The sequence below is a fragment of the Vulpes lagopus genome, chromosome 14 (assembly GCF_018345385.1).
Source record: "Vulpes lagopus strain Blue_001 chromosome 14, ASM1834538v1, whole genome shotgun sequence".
In the NCBI taxonomy this organism is placed as follows: domain Eukaryota; kingdom Metazoa; phylum Chordata; class Mammalia; order Carnivora; family Canidae; genus Vulpes; species Vulpes lagopus.
In genome coordinates this window covers 7379848-7401861 of record NC_054837.1, presented here as the reverse complement: position 1 = coordinate 7401861, position 22014 = coordinate 7379848, and the positions used below count along the sequence as shown (strand labels likewise).

At 61.0% G+C, this 22014-nt stretch overlaps 1 protein-coding gene across 3 annotated transcripts in view; it reads right to left on the bottom strand.

The window, feature by feature from the left end:
- The window catches only part of STAMBPL1 (STAM binding protein like 1), a 37458-nt gene extending 16155 nt beyond the window's left edge, over positions 1-21303 (bottom strand). For all 3 annotated transcript variants that reach the window (XM_041729299.1, XM_041729300.1, XM_041729301.1), the window contains exons 1-6: positions 21197-21303; positions 9394-9471; positions 6183-6400; positions 3940-4015; positions 2170-2265; positions 366-723 (exon numbers count right to left, since the gene is read on the bottom strand). In XM_041729299.1, coding sequence (XP_041585233.1) covers positions 366-723; positions 2170-2265; positions 3940-4015; positions 6183-6400; positions 9394-9423 — 778 coding nt within the window. In that variant the 5' untranslated portion in view covers positions 9424-9471; positions 21197-21303. The remainder of the gene's footprint in view (positions 1-365; positions 724-2169; positions 2266-3939; positions 4016-6182; positions 6401-9393; positions 9472-21196) is intronic.
- Positions 21304-22014: the final 711 nt, after the last annotated feature.

Genomic DNA, 22014 nt, shown 5'->3' with positions numbered 1-22014 from the left:
ACGCCATCCGGCCACGTCTCGGGTGGGGCGGCCACTGCTGGGCTCTGGGAAGGGGGGCGAAGCCGGGCCCCCGCAGGCCACCTGCTGGCCACAGCCCCCGCGCACGGCAGCCTGGGCACTGGCTTTGCGGGTTTAAGCGAAGGTCACGCAACCTGCCCAGCACCTTGCCTGCGGGTGTTCGCCTCTAACGCTCCCGCGGCTCGGGGTTGAACACAGGCCAGAAACTGAAGGCTTGCAATGCCCCTCCCCCCTCCCCCGTCTCTGTACCGGACGCTGCAGGCCGCGACCCGAGGGCTGCGCCAAGGGGCAACGACACCGCTGCGCGCTCGGGTCCCAGGAGGGGCCGCCCGGGGACGGTCACTTACTCTGCACGGCGCTCAGGGTGGCGGCGGGCTTCAGGGCCCGGGTCACAGGTGGAGAGTGGCCAGCACAGCTGGTGGCGCGGCTGGGAGCGGGCAGGTCTGCGAAGGCACCGAGCAGGGACTCGTCGTGCTGCGCAGAGAAGCAGGACACAGCGCCCCCGTCGATCTGCTCCGGCGGCGCCGGGCCTTCCTGGCTCCGCATCTGGCCCCGAGCTAATTCTTGCTTCTTGAGCTGGTCCTCGAAGAAAAGGAACTGCTCCGATTCCAGCTGCTGCTGCCGCATCTGGGCCACCCGCTTCCTTTCGGCCTCGATCAGGCTTTGATGCTCCAGTTGTTTCAGGATTTCGGCCTTATACTTGTTCTGGAAAACACGGTTGCCGAACAAGAGTTAGTTTCCAAGGCAATGCCACCAAACTGGGACCAGCCGGTTCCAGGCTGGCAGCGGAGAGGCAGACGCTGCGATGTGCCCGTGGGGACGCGAGCGTCACGGCCAACGCCGTCCGCCTGTTCAGGGCAGCAGGCCAGGCCGCCCAGATCCCCGAGCCGCGGCCGCCCAGCCCTCCGCTCCCTGGGGCTCCCAAGGACATCACGGGGTCCAAACCCCTCCAGGCAGTATCTGGTCAGAGACTAGGAATCTTCAATTAGCTCCTCAGGTGGTTCTGATGAAAACTAGCTTGAGGGGGGCAGGCACCCCCGCGCAGCACCTGGCGGCCCCGAGCCACTGCAGTCTGGTCGGAAGGGCTGGGCCCGACTCAGCAGGTGCAGGGGTCCAACAAGCCCCGGGGGACGCCTGCTGCCTGGGCTGTGCTCCGTCTCTGCGAGACGCCTCCCGAGGGAGCCCCGGGGATCCTGCTGGCCACTGTGACACACGGGCAGCATTAGGGCTGGCCAGGCCCTCCTGCCCAGGACCCTGCAGGGATGACCTTGCGCTCGCCAGCGTGAAGGGAGACCGGCCCGGGCCCTTCTCTCTGCGCGGTCGCCTTGCCTAAGCCTCCGAGAACATCCTCCTCTCTTCACGGGGCAAGTCGACCCAAGTCCTCACCCTCCGCACCCGAGGGACGCCCTCTCTGCCCTGCGGCCGAGCCCTGCACTCCCAGCTGACTCGCAGCGATGCTCCCGGGCCGTGTTCGCAGTTCATGACACTGAGCCAAGGTGACAGCACGAGTGACAAGTCCAAAGCACACAAGCGTGCAATGGAACAAAAAGCAGAGCCACCTACACAACGATGGCAAACACGGGAGGAGCTCAAGCATTAAACTGGAGGTCCTAGAGACGGGCCGATGGCTTCTCCAAGGCCTCTCAACCCGAGACCTCACTGTCACTGTCCCTCTTTCTGTGGTGACGACCCAGAAGCCACCAGCCATTGGTGCTACGACCACATCTCATAGGGTCAGCGGTTATTCCCTCTCAAGGCAACCTTGGCATTTCCAAGGCCAAAATAATAAGATGCATTGGAAACCACCTCCCGTTCCCCTGCCTCTGCCGCCTCCAGTCACCACCAAAGAGCGGCCGCCCGCCCCACAGTCCCAGTGGCAAGAGTTGGTCAAAGGCTCCATTTAAATCACTGTAGGAAATTTATTTTCTAATGCATCACATGATCAGATATTGCAGGGAAATAAAATTACGCCATGTTTGGTGCAAGTGCTTAACCTGCACGTCGACATGAATTTTTTATTGCTCTTACATCACTGCGTCTTTAATTTTTAATTTAAATGCACACGACACTTGCCAAACTCACATGAAAATGAAATTCAAAAAATATTCGCACAGAAAACAGTCAAGAAACAATTATACCAGTTGAACTTACTTTGCTTTGCAAATATTCTTGGTACTCTACGTTATATTTCTTTAAAAGGTCCTTTTTCAATTCATCTGTCCTCGGGAATGCAATCTCCTTCAGTTTCTTTTAAAAATATATGTACACACATTGGTTAGCAGGATCCTTGGTACAGTCTCTCAGGTCATCAGCTGAGAAAGAAAAACAGCTGGCACGTGCGTTAGACATCGGGACACGAGTAACCGGAGGTGATGGTGGGAACAGAGCCCGTCTGCCGTGGCTCCGGCACACGACCCAGGAGAGGCCGGGGAGAGCGACGCCCCTTCTGCGAGGCCAGCAGGCAGTCCGCGTGGCACCTGTCCCCGGGTAGTGGGTCTGTGGCCGCACACTCACGGTGTGCGGTCGGCGGGGCACCAGGAGGGACAGAGGCGCCCCGGGGGCCCGGCCGCCAGGCTTGTCCGTGAGGAGGCACGGATGCCCCTGAGGATCCACATACCCCGGGCTGCTTCCCAGGTCCCCTTAATCGACAGGCTTAGGGGAAGGGCGGGGGATCCGGATCCCAAACGCCTTCTCCGAGAAAATCGGATTCATTCAAACACCACCCTCCTTCTCAGGAGGGAACGGAGGCCCACGGAGACGCGAGGTCCTGCACAGCAGCGACTGCCTTTACCATCAGGATCCAAGTCCTCTGACTCTGGCCAGGCTCTTCCGCTAACACTTCCCTTCTCTTAATCTTTCGTCACCCGCCCGCCCCCCTTCACTCCACAAGCATGAACCATGCGCTTTGGGAGAGCTTTATCCTATGGGCAAAAATAAGAATAAAACTAACTGAGAGCAGGAGAGTCGGCTTGGGGGCCCCTGTGGGCTTGAACGAACGAGGGAACTCAGTGGAAATGCTACACGAGGCCTGGCGATGGGTGGCCCTTCAGAAAAGCATCTACCGTTTGACAGAATCTGAGCTCCTGCCAGCAGACCCAGGCCGGACACGCTGGTGAGAGCCCGTCTCCCACTACCTGTAGGCCACGTGTTGTTGGGCGCTAAGATTTCGTGCTGTGACGGGCTTTGCGCCCACTGTCTTACCCCGTGTAAGAGCGACCCAAACTAAAGACAGACAGGTGGGAAACATTTTTAAAATATTATTTAAAAGGCTATAGTCTCAGCTAAAAATACCTGAAGCTCCATCAGTGGCCAATGTGGACGGTGAATACGTGACTTTTCAACTACCATCTTCCTTCTCCTTGAGACCTTTAGGCCACCCCTCAAATACGTAATCCGCCTTCGGCCAGTCCCCCACGGGACCTTCATAAACACCCTGCTTTTGGGGGTTCTACGGGACAAGAACTAGAACTTCGGGGCCGCCTTAATAATCAACACCGATTTTCAAACCCTTTTTGGGCTCAGGACCGTATGGAAGAGTCCACCCCAGCCACAGTGACTGTCAGACAGATCTGGGGCCTGGGACCACCTTCCTCGCCGCCTCTGGGGAGAACAGCCAGTGATTCCTTCTTCACGCCACAAAGCCACTGAGCACATTCTTGATTTTTTCTTTTCTCTCTCCCCCAACCCTGTCCAGGATTCAATCAGACATCCCACACTGGCTCCGTTCAGTGATTAAAGGCCCAGGAAGAAATCGAAACATCTTGGCTAATGGAATGAATTTTCTGTGCTCCAACTCCCCAGAGGATGGGAGGAAGGAGGGGAGGAAGAGGAGGGGGAGTAGGAGGAGGAGGAGGAGGAGGAGATCAATAAGGGAGCCTCGTGCAGCATTTGATCCCCCGGGGGAGCATCAACCCCACCTACCTTCATAATATCCTGCTTCTCGGGGATCGAACATTCCTGGTAATCTCGATGGCTGGGAAGCTTTTCCACGAACAAGCTACACAAAGAGAACAAATCCTCAGCATTATGTGGGGGGAAAAGCTCCATGATGGGCGCCTCAGGGGGCTCAGCGGTGGGGGGTCTGCCTTCAGCCCAGGGCGTGACCCCGGGGTCCTGAGATCGAGTCCCACATTGGGCTCCTGCATGGAGCCTGCCTCTCCGTCTGCCTGGGTCTCTGCCTGTCTCTCATGAATAAATAATACTTTAAAAAAAAAGAAAAGAGCTCAATGATAGTTTAATTTTTTTTGTTTTTAGGGTTTTTTTTTTTAGACTTCATTTATTTTAAGAGGGGGGCTGCTCATGAGCAAGGGGAAGGGCCGGGGAGCGAGGAGGAAGAGAAGCAGACTCCCTGCTGAGCGCGGAGCCCTCGAACTCACAACCCTGAGGTCACGATCTGCGCCTAAATCAAGAGTCCGACACTCAACTGACTGAGCCGCCAGGCATCCCATCCGTGACAGTTTCTAACAGAATGACACTCCTTTTCAAAAAGAACATCCTTGACTCATTACTGTTTCACCTACATTCGTTCCATCAGCCTTTCCACCAAGGGCTGGGGTGGGTGTGATCTTGGTGTCACAGGGGGGCAAGCTCAGCGGATGAAGCGCTAAGAGGGTCAGGATGCTCCCCACGCCCTGGCCCTTGTCAGGTCCTGGGCACCCCCTGATGCCCCCAAGAGCGCCCCGCGCACGTGTGCCGCTGGCAACACAGAGGATTTGTAGAAATGTCAAGAGTCGGGAAGACCAAGGTCATCTGTCCTCACCACTGAAAAAGACTTGGACCCCTGATGAAGCAGGAGCGGCCTGGGGTCTGTGTCGGATCCTTAACGGGAAGCCCACTAAGGGACGCGATGGCCAGAGTCCCTAGTGGATTACGAGGTGCTAATTAGGAGCCCACTACTTTTCATCACCTTTTCAAGGAACAAAGGACAGCAGAGGTAAAGGGAAATCCTTAGAGCAAACCACATGGATCACATCCCCGTGAAATGAAGATTTGCATCCCCAGGTGCAGGGATTCTGGGGTGTGGTCCTTACTGAGCAGCCCTAACCCGTAGAAGAGCGTCCAGCCCACAATCTGCGCTCAGTAGACATCTGTTCAGGGCCTGAGGAGTCCTTCCTTGATGGATCACGATGGGCCGCGGACGCCATCTCTGCTCAACTAATGGGGATGCCTCTGTCACTGGTGTCCTCTTGCTTAGATCCCCCGGGAACATGTGCAAAAACGCCAGCAGAAGGGAACCAGACCCGGGCAATCAGTCACTTAGGGCTCAGAAACTCAGGTTCTTGGAAATGCGTATCATCAGGGATGCCCAACTGCTTCCCATTTCACACAACCTGTGGGCTCCCTAGAAGCCAGGGGTTGCCCAGGCAGGCGAGCGCTGCCAACCATCCCCCTCTGTGTGTTCTCAGGCGAAGTGAGGCAGAGACCTAGGCAGACGGGAAGCAGGCTCCGGGGACCCGACGCAAGATTCAATCCCGGGACCTGGGGGTCATGGCTGGAGCCCAAGGCAGACGGGGAAGCAGGCTCCCTGGGGGGGCCTGACGTGGGACTCAATCCTGGGACCCGGGGGTCATGGCTGGAGCTCAAGACAGATGCTCAACCGCTGAGCCCAACACCAACCCCCCTTCACCACCACCCCCCCCCGCCCGAGCCCCCCGGGCACACCCTGGGCCCCAGGCAGACGCTCCACCCCTGAGCCCCCGGGTGCCCCTAAATAAATCTTTAAAAACCCACTGACTTAGAGTGCAGCTGAGCGCTGCTCCCTGCCCGGAATCGCCCCGTGGTGGGACGCGGCCCGGCGCCAGCCCTACAAGCGCGGATACAGGGTCTGCGGCGGCCCGGGCACCGTGGCTGCATCTGGATAAGCTCTTGCCCACGACGCTCCCGCTCCCGCGCGCAGAGCAGCACGCCACAAGCTTCCCCGGGAGGCCGCCAAGGGCAGGGCCCTGGAAGCCACTTCTCTGGCCGAGCGAGGGGACGGCGGTCCCTGAGCCCAGGGAAGCCGCGGGGCCCTGCACACAGTACCCGGCAGCATAAACCCCGCCACTCAGCGCGTCTGCAGGTCGTGGCTGCGGGGTCAGGCTCGGGGTTGTCCAGCACGTCCCCGGCCCCAGCAAGGCGCCTGCCCCCGACGCGGCCCTGGGCGAGGCTTCTCAGGCCAGACTTACGTTATGAATTTATTGTACAGGACAAAGGCGTTTTCCAGGTTCCCCTCCTCCAGGTACACAGACGCCATCCTCTCCATCTCCACCCCGGACCGGAAGTAGCGGCGCGGGGCGATGTCCTCCGTGATGGCGATGTTGCCGCCGAGCTTGCTCAGGGCGCGGACGCGCTCCTCTGGGCTCAGCGACACGTCCGTGTGGTCGGGCAGGGCCGCCAGCCTCCTCTGCAAGGCAAGGCCAGAGGCCCTGAGCCCCAGCAGGCGGCGCGGCACGGCGACCCCGCGCCTCTCAGGACGTGCCTGCTGAGCCCAGGACCCTGGGGATGCGCCTGCTGAGCCCAGGGACGCGCAGGGCGGGACCCCGAGGGGAGGCGCAGGTGCTGCGGTGTGTCCCCCTGGGGCGCGGGCGTGGCCACGCGTGTCCTCACAGGTGAGCCCCCTGGGCCGGGAGAAGAGGGCGGGGGGCGGGGGGGTGGCTGTCGCCTGCGCGGGGCCCAGGGCACCTCCAAGCCGAGGTCTCCTTCAGGGTCTCCAGGGATGGGCGTCCCTCGCACAACAGGTGCCCTGGGGACCCCTGCGGCCTCGGCCACTGAGCCCCCCCCTCAGTCTTAGAGCAGCCTTTCTGGGCAGAGGGCCACCTCCTATTCATATTTTGTTGTTTTGTTTTTGTTTTTGTTTTTGTTTTTGTTTTGTTTTGCTTTTTAAAGATTTTATCTATTTACTTAACAGAGAGCAAGGGATGGAGGGCACAAGCAGGGCGGGAGCCTAGGAGAAGCCGGGTCCCCCCCAAGCGGGGGGCCCGAGGCAGGACTCGATCCCAGGACCCCGGGGTCACGCCCTGAGCCCAGGGCAGACCCCGAGCCGCCCGGCCGCCCCCCTCCGATTTCTTTTTAACATAAAAAGGCTCTGCGAGGGATCCCTGGGTGGCGCAGTGGTTTGGCGCTTGCCTTTGGCCAAGGGTGCGATCCTGGAGACCCAGAATCGAATCCCACGTCGGGCTCCCGGTGCATGGAGCCTGCTTCTCCTTCTGCCTATGTCTCTGCCTCTCTCTCTCTCTGTGACTATCATAAATAAATTAAAAAATTTAAAAAAAAAAAAGGCTCTGCGAGCGCCCGAGTGCTCACAGCCGCAACGGGCACAGTGTGCCAGGCCCTGGCCGGGGACAACGCACGGGATCCACCCGCAGAACCAGTGACGCGAGGTCACACGCTTGTGTTTTGTGCATGAAAATAGCACCTGCACACATCCGGGGAGAACACAATGTGCACCCCGGGGTACCCGCTCAGCGCAGAGGCCGGCCTCCGGGAAGGCCGAGGCCCGACAGCTTTCTGTCTCCTGCTGCCGATGGCCGCCTGGCGGGCACCTCAGGCTCGTGGTCCGTGCGGCAAGGCCTGAGCCCTGCGGGGGGCGGGCGGCCACACGCTACCCTCAGGCCGGGGACCGGCTGCGCTCACCCACGGGGCGGCACGGGGGCCGGGGGACACCCCCCAGCCTGTCATGAGCCGGCCCTGCACCCGAGTGGCGACCCCCTAGCGACAGAACCAGAGACCCGACAGCTGCTTCTCTCGGTGGCCCCTGCGGTGGCGGGGAGGGACCCCTGCGGAGGCGTGACCAGGACCCCTGCCGGTCCCCACCCCAGGCGGCCCCAGCGTCCCGCTGCCTCCCCTGAAGGCATCCTGCGACCCCTCGCGGCCACGGGCAACCTGGAGCCTCCAGGGCTCCATCACCGACACCAAGGCACCCCCGGATCCCCACTCCGGCACCTGGAAGCAACTGAGGCCCGGTGCAGGGCGGGGGGGGGGTGGTGCTGGCCGCAGCACCCACAGCAGCTCCTCCTCTGGCACCACCCCAGCTCGGGGCACGCTTCCGAGTAGCCAACCTGCCGCACCCCCACAGGCTTTGGCCCAGATGCTGCCCCAAGCAGGGGTGCAGCTGCGGGCGCTGGGGGGCTGCACGCGGCCTGGGCCACTGCCTGCCCCTCGCGGTTCGACCGATCGCAGGGCCCCAGTGACATCAGAAAATGATCGGAAATTTAAAAAAAACTCTAACTCTGGAAGTAAGCACATTTTCCAAAGGGGGTTTCCAGCCCCCGGGACACACACAAGTGGTTTGCTCACTTTTCACTACTGCACGGCCTGCTCCGAACGGTGGCTATTTGTGCACAGCGCCCACCCAGCCCTGCTCCCCAGGACCGTCCCTGCAGCACAGGCGCTGAGCACGGAGGGACACACGGAGACGTGCAAGACGTGCAAGAGAACCAGGTTCTCTTTCTCCCTGGAAGTAAAAGTAAGATTTCCGTTTCCTGCGGGCACCTCAAGACTGACTGGTCCTAGCTTCCCAGACTCAGAAGCGATTTCAGAAGGAAACTGGGAAAGAGCCTAGTGTCTCCGTCGGATCTCGAGGAAAATACAAAATCTCCCGGGGAGAGGCCTTCATGCTCCCTTCATGGCAGCCTGCCGTGAACATTTGATGTCCCTACGAGACACCCTAGAAACCTGCCGGCCGCTGGAGGATGTGCCCTCCCTGCGGGTGGGAGGGACCCCGTAGCCCTACAGCCCCTGGCCACAGGGTGAGAGTGCAACAGGGGTGCGATGGGGCTTGGCTGCCAGCGTCTGGGGCAACCGAGCATCCTGGAGGATGCCATGGGCCAGGGCCTGTTTGTTCTGCGGTCCCTGATCCCGCCGACCATCGAGGGGGTGACGGTCAGGCCCACGTGCGTCCATCGGGCCCCAATGGGCTGAGGGCGTCCCACATACTGCTCGGCTGTGCTGTGTGCAGAACTGGGCCACCTCCCCAAGGCGACTGGGCCACCTGCACGTCCCTGAGCCCCCGGCCTGGCGCCCTCGGGCTCCTGCTCCTTGTACGGCCAGTGCGCGGGCATGATGGGCATAAAGGGAAGCACGACACACGAGTGTGCACACGGTCCTGCCACGCCCCGGAGCCCTGGGCCGCGGGGTCAGAAGCCGGCCGCACAGCCTGCACTGCAGGCGCCCACGGCCGGGACGGAGGACGGCACCCGAGGGCGGCCCGGTCCACTGCAGGCTCACGCTCTTGTGGATCAAAACGAGTTATTTTCATCTGGGCTAAGCCGGCTTAGGAGCCACTTGGCAGAGGACCATGCGCAGGGTGGACGCCGCGCCGCCACCGCCTCGGTTCGCACCTGCCGATTGGTCGCTGGGGCTTTAGGCCCCACAGGGGCCACAGCGGACGCCACGTACCAGGGAGGCCACGGTGAATGGCTGGTCCATGTCGTCGGCCGCAGAGGACCCACTCGCGCTGTGTCCCGGTCACTTCATCTGCACAGAGACAAGCAGAGCCACAGTTACTTTCTGAGCATCTGACAGCAGAACACAAACGGCAGGGACCGTGCGCCCTGAGTGCTCGGCCGTGGGGGCCTTGCGCCAAGGATGGAGCCCAGGACGGGAGCCGAGGCCGGAGCACAGGCTGGAGCCCGGGACGGAGCCCAGGATGGAGCCCGGGACGGAGCCGCAGGCGGCCATGGACCCTCTTCCCGGACCTTCAGGAGCGGCCAGGGGACACGCGGCCTGCTGGCACGCTGCTGAGCTCCTGCACTCAGGACGTGGCTCCAAGGGACAAAGGCCGGGCCCTGGGGGCCGGGAGCCTGGAGCCAGCAGGTGGAGCCCTGCCTCTGGGTCCCCAAGGTGTGGCACCTTCCCTCTGAGTGTGGACGAGAGGCAGCCGACTTGTCACCGAGGGACCTCGCCCACATGTTGGGGCAACGCTCCAGATGAGGGGTCGTGTGGATGTAGGAGGATGTCTAACCAGCGCACCGACTCCAGCCACAGAGAGCTCGGGGTGGGCCTGGCCCAATCAGGTGAAAGCTGTGGGGGCCCAGCAGCTCCCCTGCCGGCCCTACAGACTCAGCTGTGGACATAGCTCAGCTGCAGGATCACGGATGCATCCCCCTGGCCCCCAGGAGTCGGAACAGCCCCGATGAGCCCCTACATCTGTCTCCCAGGTGAACGCCAAGCGGAGGACCCAGCTACAAACCCGCAGGTAGTAAGTGCAGGTGACGGTGGCAGGAATGACTCAGAGCCTCCCGAGAACTCAAGTGGGTCAGCAGGCGGAGTGGGGTGCCCGGGAAAGTCCCTTGCACACCTGAGGTGATGAGAGTCTCAGCTGTTGTTGGAACCATATGGGGCCCCCTGGGGGCTCCACAGGTGGGGGGAGGGGGAGGGGGATAGGGGGAGGGTTAGAGAAGGGGAAACTGAGAGAGGGGAAGACGGGGGGGGGGGGGGGGGGGGGGGGGGGGGGGGCAGGAGCAGGCAGGCAGGGGCGCCTGTCAGGAGGCCTCGGCCAAGCAAGAAGAGAAAGGCAGCGTCCCGCTGGCTTAGCTCAGTCCACACCGCGCAGATGCCCCCCTCCCCCCCTCGAGGCCGGGTCCATCAGGGCAGCGGGATCCCCGTCCTGCCCCACCCAGGACCAGCAAGCAGGGCCCCCGCAGGCCCCCTTGCCTGGTGCTCCGCTGGGCCATCTGCACGATGGGCGCCAGGTGCAGGGGAGGACGAGGAGGAGCCAGGGAGGACGGAGAAGATCAGGGAGGATGAGGAGGGTGGGGAGGATGGGGAGGGCGGGGAGGATGCGGAGGGCGGGGAAGATGCGGAGGGCGGGGAGGACCCCTGGGGCGAGGGGCAGTGCCGCCACCACCTGCAGCCACCACCTGCAGTCACACCTTGGCTCCTCTGGAAGTGCAGGCTCCAGGCTCGGGCAGAGGCAGGGTGACACAGCCTTCAAGGCCGCGCCTGTCCCGCAGTCGCGGCCGCCCCATCCACCTGCCCGCCCGTCCACCTGCCGTGGGTACCTGCCGCGCTCTTCCAGGCTCACGGTCTGCACGGACACAGGGTGCCCCTTGCAGCGGCTCCAACCCTGGCAAGCGTTTCACAGGAGCGCCCAGGGCCACCTGAAGCCGCCCCTACCTCCCCGCACCCCGGGGGGCACCTGGCTGTGACCTCACCGCACCCAGTGCCGCCCCAACCCTGAGCTGGCGCCGCAGCTCCCGAGGGGCTTTCTCTGCTGCTGCCCCGGCCCCTCCCCACGTGGCCGCCGATACCCAGCTCGCTCCTGCCTACACCAACTTCTAAGGGGGACGGGGCGGCTGGGTTGTTGGTTGAGCTGTGAGCACCACCCGCAGAGGCGAGCCAGGCAGGAGCCGTGGAAGCCCTGAGCACCCCCAGCGGGGCCCAGGCGACGGCACAGGCGGGTCCCACTGGGGGGATGGGGCAGGTCCGCCTCCCAGCCGACACCTCACATTCCCCAGGGTAACGGCCCAAGAGCATGATTCCTCTTGAATTGGAGCCTGGGGTCCCAAAGGGAGGTCCAAGTATCGCTCATGGCCCTGGAGGGCAGGGTGGCAGCAGCTCTAGATGCCACCCTGGAGTGAAAAGGGAGCGTCAGGGGTGCCTGGGGGGGCTCCGGGGTGCAGTGTCCACCTCAGGCCTAGGCCGTGTCCCCAGGTCCCGGGATCAAGTCCCGCATCGGGCTCCCACCCAGGCTCCAAGGCCTGAGCCAGTCGGGCCCACGGAGCCCAGAGGTGCAGGGTCCCAGCACCGGGGCTCCCACCTGGGCTCCAAGCACAAACTGCAGGACGGCAGCCTCTTCCCCTTGCACAGGGGCGGAGAAGGGCAGGCAAGGAGAAAGGACGCTGTGTAACCCAGAGCCCAATGCTCGGCGTCAGCGACGGGCCACAGCACCATCCGCGTGCCCCGGTGAGGAAGCCCGGGCCCAGAACAGGTGAGCAACCCGAGCAAGTGGCGAGGCGGGGACTCCGAAGTAGGGGCAGAGGATCCCTGGCATCGGCTCAAGCAGCATTTGATAGTTGATGCTGAAATCAGGGCAAGGCCAGTCTTGGTGCTTGGATAAGAATGACAGGATGCAGACGTCACATGTCAACACGCAGGGAGGTGGCTGGCGGCGTGGGGGGCTGGGCGGCTGGGGAGAAACGTCACGTATTGGCTGGATGCTTTAAGGGTCATTGGAATATTCCGGTTTTCTGCTTTCTCCTACAGCCCATTTTAGTTAGCTCAAGTTTTCTAATTGTGTCTCATTTTATCTGTTTTTCAAATGCAGACAATCAGAGCTCTCTTCAGACGTTCTCAATTATTCACGGGTCCCGGGGCGCCTGTGTGGCTCAGCCAGTGAGGCGTCAAACCCTTGGTTTCAGCTCAGGTTGTAATCCCAGGGTCACGGGCTCGGATGAGGCTCATGCTGGGGGGGGGGGGCCTGCTTGAGATGCTCTCTCTGTGTGCCCCGTCCTCCCCACTCCCCCACTTGTTCTCAAATAAGTAGATTTTTAAATAAGTAAATAGTGGGTCTGTAGTTATGCCTCCCTATTCATTCCTAATGCTATTTATGGGTTTTCCTCTTTCTTCCTGGGTTAACATTGTCAGAAATTTAGCTACTTTGGTAACGTTTTTCTTTTTTCTTTTTTGGAAAATGTTTTTCAAAGAATCAACTTTCGGTTGGTTCATCGTGCAACCTTATTTTTATTAACTTCTGTCCTTATTTTTATTATTTCATTACTCTCACCATATTTAGAATTAAGATACCAGTTCATTTTTAGCTACTTTTTTTTTTTTTAAGATTCTGTTTACTTGAGAGACAGTGTGAGTGGGGGTAGGACGGAGAAGCAGCCGCCCCGCTGAGTAGGGAGCCCGACGTGGGGCTCAATCCCGGAACCCTGAGATCATGACCTGAGCCGAAGGCAGATGCTTAATCAACTGAGTGAGACTCTTAATCCTCCTCACTTCTTGAGGATTGTTCCTTGTTGTCTATGTTCTATGATTTGCCAGTAAATGTACTTAAGCAGATAAAAGGAAGAAATGACATTTCAGTTCAGCATAACAGCTATCTGATCCACAATCTTCTCTCTCCCAAAAAGATAAAAGGGCGTTCATTCCCTTCACTTATATTTTATGCAGAATGACTGGCTGGCTGTGGACTGACCGCCTGTGCTCATCCCATCAAGAGTCCCCCTCAGTGCTCAAAGAGCATTTCATGTGATCACAAATGTGCTAATTTAGGATTCCATATTTTTTTTTCCTTAATGAGACGGTCTGATTGATACACATCATAAAACACTTAAGAGAATGAATTTGAGCTCTTGGGGAGAAATTCACATTTGTGCACAATTATTTTGTCATCTTAAATCCACATGAGCATGTTGATTTTGTTATTCTGTTAGAGAGGTACTAAAATTTCCTGGAAATGATGCCTTCTAAAAATAAGCCACCTCCCCCCAAAAAAAGAAAAGAAAAGAAGCCACCCGTAAGCCACTCAGCTTTAATGTATATTTTAACATACTTCCCTTTTTTGCTGCAATAAGTTTGTAACAAAATACAATCCAGGAGTTACCTAATTCCACGAGGCACAGTGAGTCAGAATAAATTTTTAAAATAACATCATCTTCTTGCCTGCCAGTTGCCTGAAGCTCAGAGATGCAAGGTCAGTGCTCGGGCATTATTAATCAACTTGATTTCATTTTCATGAATTTCCTGAGGACGGGCCATGACCAAGATGCCCTGAGCCCGGCATGACTACTCAAAAGCAAAAGTTCTCCTTTTGGAGAAATGGAGGAGCACGTCTCCGATGCTCCCTGACCACAGGAACCACAGCCGTTCCACGCGTCCCCCGCACGGCAGCTCTCGCGGTTTTGGCTTTGCACGAGAAAACATCATCGAGGCAGGAGGCCAACGCAAAATAGGCCGTGTCCTTCCTCAGCCCAGCCTGGCCACCCCTCTGACAGTGCTCAGGGAGCCCCGCATGCACACGGCCTCAGCTGCTGGGGCCGGGCTGCTGCTGGGCCTGTGTGCTCAGCTCTCACCCTTTCCGGTCTCCAGGCCCGCGGCCGACACCCCTGCTCTGACGCGGGGCTGCCTCCAAGTGTGGTTCCTCGACCACCTCCACCACAACTCCTTGGTAGAGCAGGAGAGTGGTTGTCACAAGAAAACAGACTTCTGGATCCCATCAGTCTGAACTTCTGGGAAGAACACGGCGCAGGTCTCTATTCTCATCAGGCCGCCCAGCAGTTCTGGACGCACACCCAGACCCGAGGCTCAGGACATCGGCCACACTGCTCCAAGGCAGTTACGAGCAACCTCCTGAAAGCCTGGCCTGGATCAGCTGCATATTTTCTGCCGTGGGACAAGCTCCTGCCGTGGGCTCTGCAAAGCAGAGGTGTCTGTCCCCTGACACCCGTCGTCACCCTGCATCTCAACTCTGCCTGTCCTGCAGGAAACACACCTAAAGGTGTGTTAACACCTTTATTCCTTCCCCGGGACACGTCTTGTCATGACTCAGACTGACGCTCCATCTGAGCCTCAGCACCGTGTCTTCAAATCTCTTCCATCCGCTTCCACCGGGACACCCAACTGCGATCTTGCACCTGGGATGCCCCAAGGCTAACTACATCTTTCCTGCAAATACTGCTGGCTCCCAGTAAATCCAGTCGTCGGTTTATGTGTACGACGTTATTTATGAACCAACGGCCTGTGCTAGGCGCTAGCGGCGCAACAGTGACCAGAGAGACAGATCCTAATGGATCTTCCAACACAAACATCCTGCAAGGGGCAGGGTGAGGCAGAGATGCGTGGTAACTGCTACTAAGACAAAATACAGGAAACAGAAATAGCTATGCATTCTTTTTCTGGAAAAAAAAAAAGCAAACCTTCAGAAACAAGCGTGTCCTCCTCAGTGCACAGGGAGGCAGCTTTTGCCTCATCACTGGTGACGTCAACTTTGATCTCTTGTTTAAATCACGGCTGCCAGGCCCCTTCCTTGTAAAGATTCTATATTTTTCCTTTGTGAGTTACTTCAGGAACCTGCAAATACACCTTGGCCCCTAATTTTAGCATCGAAAGATGATTGTTGCGTCTGAAAATGGTGCGTCTGAAAATGGTGCATTTTGTGTTTCCCTCCTCCATCCGACATTTCTTAGTTTAGGTGGCATTTGGGTTGAAGGATGTTTAAGTTTTGTACAAAATGTTTACATTTCAGCCTGTAAGATGGTTCCATCTTTTCTTTATGGTATCTGAGTTTTTTCATCATTTTTATAAAAGGTCTTCAAACTCACTAATGCCAGAAATATTTCTTAATGTGTCCACCAATCTCTTCTTCCAGTAGTTTTGTGGTTGGGTATATATATTTTTTAAGATGTCATTTATTTATCTGACAGAGCCCACAAGCAGAGGGAGCTGCAGGCAGAGGCAGAGGGAGAAGCAGACTTCCCGCTGAGCTGGGAGCCCGACACCGGGCTCGAACCCGGGACCGCGAGAGCATGACAGGAGCCGAAGGCAGACGCTTCACCGACGGAGCCCCCAGGTGCCCGCAGCTGGATAGTTTTGAATCTGTGTGGAATTCACGTTTCTGCGAGGAGTTTAGACACGGCTACAGTTTCCCTTTGCACCAGGTGAAGCCTCAATTACCCTGAGCTTCTTATGTAACTCACAACTCTGCGACACGAAGCCTGGAGGAGGACACACAGCTACTGGGTGTGTGCGGGAGAGCCCCAAACCTTGGAAGCTGAGCGGACCTCCCGGGGTTCCGGAGCAAAAGCAAGCAGTGGAACCCCAGCGCTGACGCTGGCACGGAGTCACCACATCAGGGTGGCACTTGCGACCTGCGCCGAGGAAAGGTCCCCTCCTCCCGAACAGCGCCAACCGCTCGTCAATCGCACAAAACCTGGTGAGCCCTGGAGACAGCTCCGTGTGCCCGCCGCCCGGTCCACACCCGCCTGCCGCTGCGCACGCGCTCACACGCAAATGAAGAAACGTCAGGCCACACGGGTGGAGGGCGTTCCATAAAGCCAATGGCTACTGCTCTTCTCAAGTGTCGAGATGATGGAAGACAGGGAGGGGCTGTTTCAGATTCAAAGACACCACTGAGGGCCCCTGGGAGGCTGGGGGGTGGGGGGGAGCGGCTGCCTTCAACCCAGGCCATGACCCCGGGGCCCGGGATCGAGTCCCACATCAGGCTCCCCCGCAGGGAGCTGCTTCTCCCTCTGCCTACGTCTCTGCCTCTCTCTCTGGGTCTCTCATGAGTAAATAAATAAAATCTTTAAAAAATAATAAATAAAATAAAATAAAATAAAATAAAATAAAATAAAATAAAATAAAATAGATGAGACAACTGAATGCCAGGCACAGTCCTGCAGGGGATCCAATCCTGGATCGGAAGGACGCTGGGGAAATAAATGCGAATAAGATCTGTGCCTCGGACAATAACAAGGGGATGGTATTACTCTCCCGATTTTGATAACTACTGTGATCATGTAAACTTAATATTTCGAGGAGGAGGATAAAGTATATACAGAAATTCCATGTATTTTTTTAGAAGTCTGACATGCTTTTATTTTATTCTTTTAAGAGACCCACGGAGAGAGGCAGAGACGCAGGCAGAGGGAGAAGCAGGCTCCATGCGGGGAGCCCGACGTGAGACTCGATCCCGGGACCCCGGGGTCACGCCCTGGGCCGCAGGGATATGCTCAGCTGCTGAGCTCCTAGGCGCCCAAATTCCTTCAACCTTAACAAGGTTTCCCGTTTGATTTAGGAGACGTTTGGCTCCTGCCTCGCTGGCGTCCTGGGGGCCGTGGGGACGAGCCCAGGCTGCAGGGGAGGGACCGATGGGCTGGCGTGGCCTGTGGCCCAGCGATGCACGAGGGGCCAGAAGCGGGGGCGGGAGTGTGGAGAGACACCGAGGCCCCGTGGCTCCTGCCCTGCGGTGGGCGGGCGGCCCGGGCGCCCGGGAGGCCGCGTCCGGAGCCTACGGGGAAGCCCGGCCGTTTTCTTAAGTCGGGTTTAAACTCACAAAATCAAAAAAACAAAAACAAGAGACCCCACAGCTCTTTAAGAGGAACTGAACGCCTGTGAAATGGGACCGTGTGACTGATACGGAACATGAGGCCGCGCAGCGCGGTGTGGGGACAGGTGAGATTTGAGGCGTGAGGGCTTTTCCCGAAGCAGCGCCTGTCACCCCGTCACTCCGTCCGCGAGCAGGCAGGACCGCGCGCAGCACCAGGCGCTGCCTGGGAGCCGCTCTGAGAACAGGCCTGAGAGCCCGGCGGTTCAGGGGAGCGGGCGTCGAGCGGCAGCGGTCCGGGCCACCTGCCGACCCACCCGCCCACCCACCCGCCGTCTGGCTGCCTCCCCCGTTAGAACGGGCCTCTTACCACTAAACGGTGTTCCTTCCACGAGTCTAAAAATAGCTAAAATCGCTCGGCTCTAAGTCCAGAAAAAATTCTGAATAAAAATGGTTATTTTCTTTTAATTGGAGAGGGAGAGGCCCCGCGAGGCTCAGTCCGTGACCACGATGGCGGTCTGAGCGCCGGGCACCGTGGGAACGACAGCTAGGACACGTCCTCGTAAGGCCACTGTGGCCAGGAAGGGAGGGCGCACGGCACTGGGGTGGACACGGGCGGGCGGCACGGACGGCTCCGCCCCATAGACATGGAGCAGCGCGCAGCCTGGCCCCTCTGTCCCGAGGCCCGGACAGGTGAGCGTGTCAGAGGACGGTCAGCATGCGACACGCGTCACACCATGTCCGCGCACACGCACACGCACACCGCTCCCTGGCACTGCGGAGGCCTCGTGTGCAGCACCCCCCCCAGCAGGAGCCCGGGGGCCGAGATGCACCAGTGCCCACGCCAACCGCAGTCCAGCTGCTTCCCAAGCCCACGTGGGAACACGTGACCGGGAGCCTTGTGACCGGGAGCTCCCCGCACAACACCCGGACGCCCAGGACAGCTGGCGGGGGCTTTGGGGGCGGTCCCCAGAGCAATGCTGCGCAGACACGGCCGACTCCAGGGGGGGAGTGACAGGACGCCGGAGCCCGCAGGCCCGGCCCGTGTGCACGCCCAGCCCGTGTGTGGACCCAGCCTGTGTGCAGGCCCAGCCCGTGTGCCGGCCGCATGGGGGGCCAGGGCCGGGCTGCCGTCTGCCCACAGCCCACGGCCACCCTAGGTGGCCTGGCACTCGGGTCTGCAGGTTCTTCATCTGTCGGGGATGCCCACCACGTGCCATCGCTCTAGGGGCCACGGTGAGAGCACCGACAGCACCCAGCGGCACCGGGAACCCCGAGACGCCCTTCCCTGTGCGCCCACTGAGCCCTGCCCCGAGGCTGGGGACACCCAGCCAAGAAATGAAGAGGCCCGGGCTCGGAGGTGCCCACGAGCTGCCCGAGGACACATGGCCATCGGCTGCAGGAGGGACTCGAGCTTCTTGGCGCTCGGCGGCCCGTGAGGTGGCACGCGTGACGGTTTTACACAGCGTCCGGCTCTGCCACATGTCCAAGGGCCACCCTTTCTTCCTAGGCCTCTGCCAGGCGTCTGCGAGCTGGCCGGGGGACAGCGATGGCGAGTTCCTGCCGGGCACCGAGGCAGGTCGGGGTGGTTCCCTCGCCAGTGTCGCCGGGATGCAGGCCTGTCACTCTGCGACGCGACGTCCCACCGCCCTCCCTCGCCTCCATCCTCCACCTGCCAGACCATCCCGTGCAAGGCCACCGTCGTCCCCTGCAATGCCACCATCAGCCCACACCTCTCAAGGAACCTCCCGGCAATTGGCCGCCTCACCTCCTGAAACCCCCTCCCGGGCCACGCGGGGGCCCTCGGGGCGGGGGACAAACAGGCCGCCCAGGGGTGGGGCTGCAGCGCCTGTGGGTCCAGAAGGAGCTCACCGGCCACGGCTGCGCCAAGAGCGGCGCCTACGTTACCTCCAAATGGTGATGAGCGATGTTTTATTTGACATATTTACTTCGCACACAGCCCAGCAGAATATTTTAGACGCTTCAGGATCTCATCTGATTTTTTTTGCTCAGAATGAAACAAGCTTGAGTGAAAGACACACGGGAAAGGACGTCAGAGAAAATGCACATTCTTGATGTGCACTAGAAGGCTAACATCCGGGGACATTTCAGGCAGCGTTCTGACCTTTGACCCTGAAACTAGATCATGAGCCACAGGGCAAATGTCTAGGGACTGGGGATGGAAACTGACGTTGTTAAAAAAAAAAAAAAAGAAGAAGAAGAAGAAGAAGAAAAGAAAAAAAAGGTCTAACAGCCTTAATAGTTGAGCTCAGATACCGCACCCACTTCCATGAGTACCTTAAATGGCTAAGTAGAGCGGCGCCGCGGGAGTGGGGGGGCCTCTGGGGTGGAGCATCTGCCTTGGGCTCAGGGTGTGACCCTGGGGTCCCCGCAGGGAGCCTGCTTCTCCCTCTGCCTGGGTCCCTGCCTCTCTCTCTGTGTCTCTCATGAATCAATAAATAAAATCTTTGGGGAAAAAAAAAAAAAAAAGACTGGAGCAAACCAAGGCGGATATGAATCACTGCACTTACACCGAGGCGCTGCTGTTGATAACCGTAAGCCACCAAGTAACCCGCGGTCGGATCTAAGGTCCCTAGAGCAACCGCATCCACGGACAAACAACACGGACTTCATTTAAAATTTTTGAAAGCCAGATACCACGTGCTGGGAGGACTTAGCAGTCCGCCAGACGCTTACCTGGCTCCCCACTCGGCGCGGGGGTGCACGACTGTACTGGAAGTTCACCTGACCTGCCTGTGAACGCAAAACGGTGTCCGTGTGGCTACATCCAGATCATTCCCGAGCTGGATGTTCTGATGTTCTGGCTCAGCTCCGGGCTTCTGAATGTTGCTCATGTGTCCTGCTGCCCGGCCGTGTGCGGGTGGCTGGAATGGGCACGGTGACAGGTGCCCATGTGGTGCCTACCGCTGCCTTTGTCCCGGCAGGGTCCTGACGTGCCTGGGGCCGATGAGGTGATGAGGTCGTCCTGGGTGGGTCGGGCTCCGGTTGGAGGAAGTGACGGGTACCTTGTAGCACGTTGGGGCGAGGAACGAGCCGCACTGGAGGGTGGTCAAGCCAAACCAGGACGGTGCACACTTCAGAGTCCCCAGCACTGGCTGGGCAGCTGTGACCGTCTAGCCCCAGGGACCTCACGCTGACTCCAATACTCCCGAGGATGACACTGACTCATTTGTCATCCTCCCCACCCTGGTACTTGCAAATCCCGCACAGGCTGGAGTACAGAGCGCTGGTGTCGCACAGAGTCATGAAGCCAGAGGATGAAGATGTGTCTTGCTGGTGAATGTACCTTCGTGGGGGGTGGGGGGATCCCGGGTGCCTCTCACACTCCTCCTCCCCCTCCTGTTGTGAGCAAGGTCTACTAGGCTTTTCTCCTTTTTGTTTTTCTTTCCCCCTGTCAAGTCGACCTGACTTCCTGATCGTGGCCGTCAGGCAGGCCTGGGAAGTGTCCCTACGGGGCTGTGACCAAGCCCTGCTCAGCCGAGTCCCATGCACGGAAAGTAAAAGAGTGAAAAGGGGGCGGCTGTTGTAACAACGTCTACCTAGCGGGTCGCCAGCCCCGCCAGCGCCCCGGGACCTGCCGCCGACCGCCGCCCGCCGCCGGCCCGGGAGGGGGAGGGGGACGGGAGCCTCGTCCTCCGAGGCCCACGCAGGGACACGGACCCTGGGGGGGCGCCGGGGGAGCGAGGGGCCCGGAGCGGGCGGCCCCGCGGGGCAGGAGGCGGCGTCCAGGGGGCTCCGCGCAGGCCTGCCCTGGTGACCTTGGGCTGACCCAGGCCCACGCGGCGGCCCCGCCCCCCGCCCCGCACCCCGACCTGGGCCCGCGCCCCGCGGGGCCTGCGCTGCCGACCTCGGCCCGGTCCCGGGAGCCCCCCCCGGCTCGCCCCGCTCGTTTCCTGGGTGCTTGGCTGCGCACCCCCCGCCCTGGCCTCTCCGGCTCCGCCTCGGACGCGTGGATGGCGCCGGGGCCTCCGGGGGGCACAGAGCGACGCCCGCCCGCGGGGGCCCCACCGGGTCGGGGACGCTGCGCCGGGGGCCGGGGCCGGGGCCGGGGAGCCCCCCCGCCGCGGAGCGTCGGCCTGACCCGGTCACCGCGCGCCCCGGCCCGGGAGGGGCCCCGCCCCCCGCCCTCCGCCCCCCGCCCCCCGCCGAGGGGTCCCCGCGACCCCCCGCCCGCTCCCGCGCGCTCACCCCCGCCGGCTCCTCCCCGCGGCGGCGCTGCCCCGGGGGCGCCCGCATCCGGGCCGTGCAGCCCGCGCCCGGCCTCCTGCAGGACCGCCCCGCCCCCCAGCCCCGAACCCGGCCGGGCGGGGCCCCAGAGCTCGCGGCGGGCGGCGGGGAGGGGCTGTGGCTGCGCGGGCCTGACCCCCGCCCCCCGACCCCGGCGCCTCCAGCCCCGCCCCCAGCACCCGGGGCGCCTCCAGCCCCCGCTGCACCCCCGACCCCGGGCGCCTCCAGGACCCTCTGCTCCCCCCGCCCCGCCCCAGCCCCGCCCCCAGCACCCGGGGCGCCTCCAGCCCCCGCTGCACCCCCGACCCCGGGCGCCTCCAGGACCCTCTGCTCCCCCCGCCCCGCCCCAGCCCCGCCCCCAGCACCCGGGGCGCCTCCAGCCCCCGCTGCACCCCCGACCCCGGGCGCCTCCAGGACCCTCTGCTCCCCCCCGCCCCGCCCCAGCCCCGCCCCCAGCACCCAGGGCGCCTCCAGCCCCCGCTGCACCCCCCGACCCCGGGCGCCTCCAGGACCCTCTGCTCCCCCCGCCCCAGCCCCGCCCCCAGCACCCGGGGCGCCTCCAGCCCCCGCTGCACCCCCCCCCGACCCCGGGCGCCTCCAGGACCCTCTGCTCCCCCCGCCCCAGCCCCGCCCCCAGCACCCGGGGCACCTCCAGCCCCCGCTGCACCCCCGACCCCGGGCGCCTCCAGGACCCTCTGCACCCCCCCCCGCCCCGCCCCAGCCCCGCCCCCAGCACCCGGGGCGCCTCCAGCCCCCGCTGCACCCCCCCCCGCCCGACC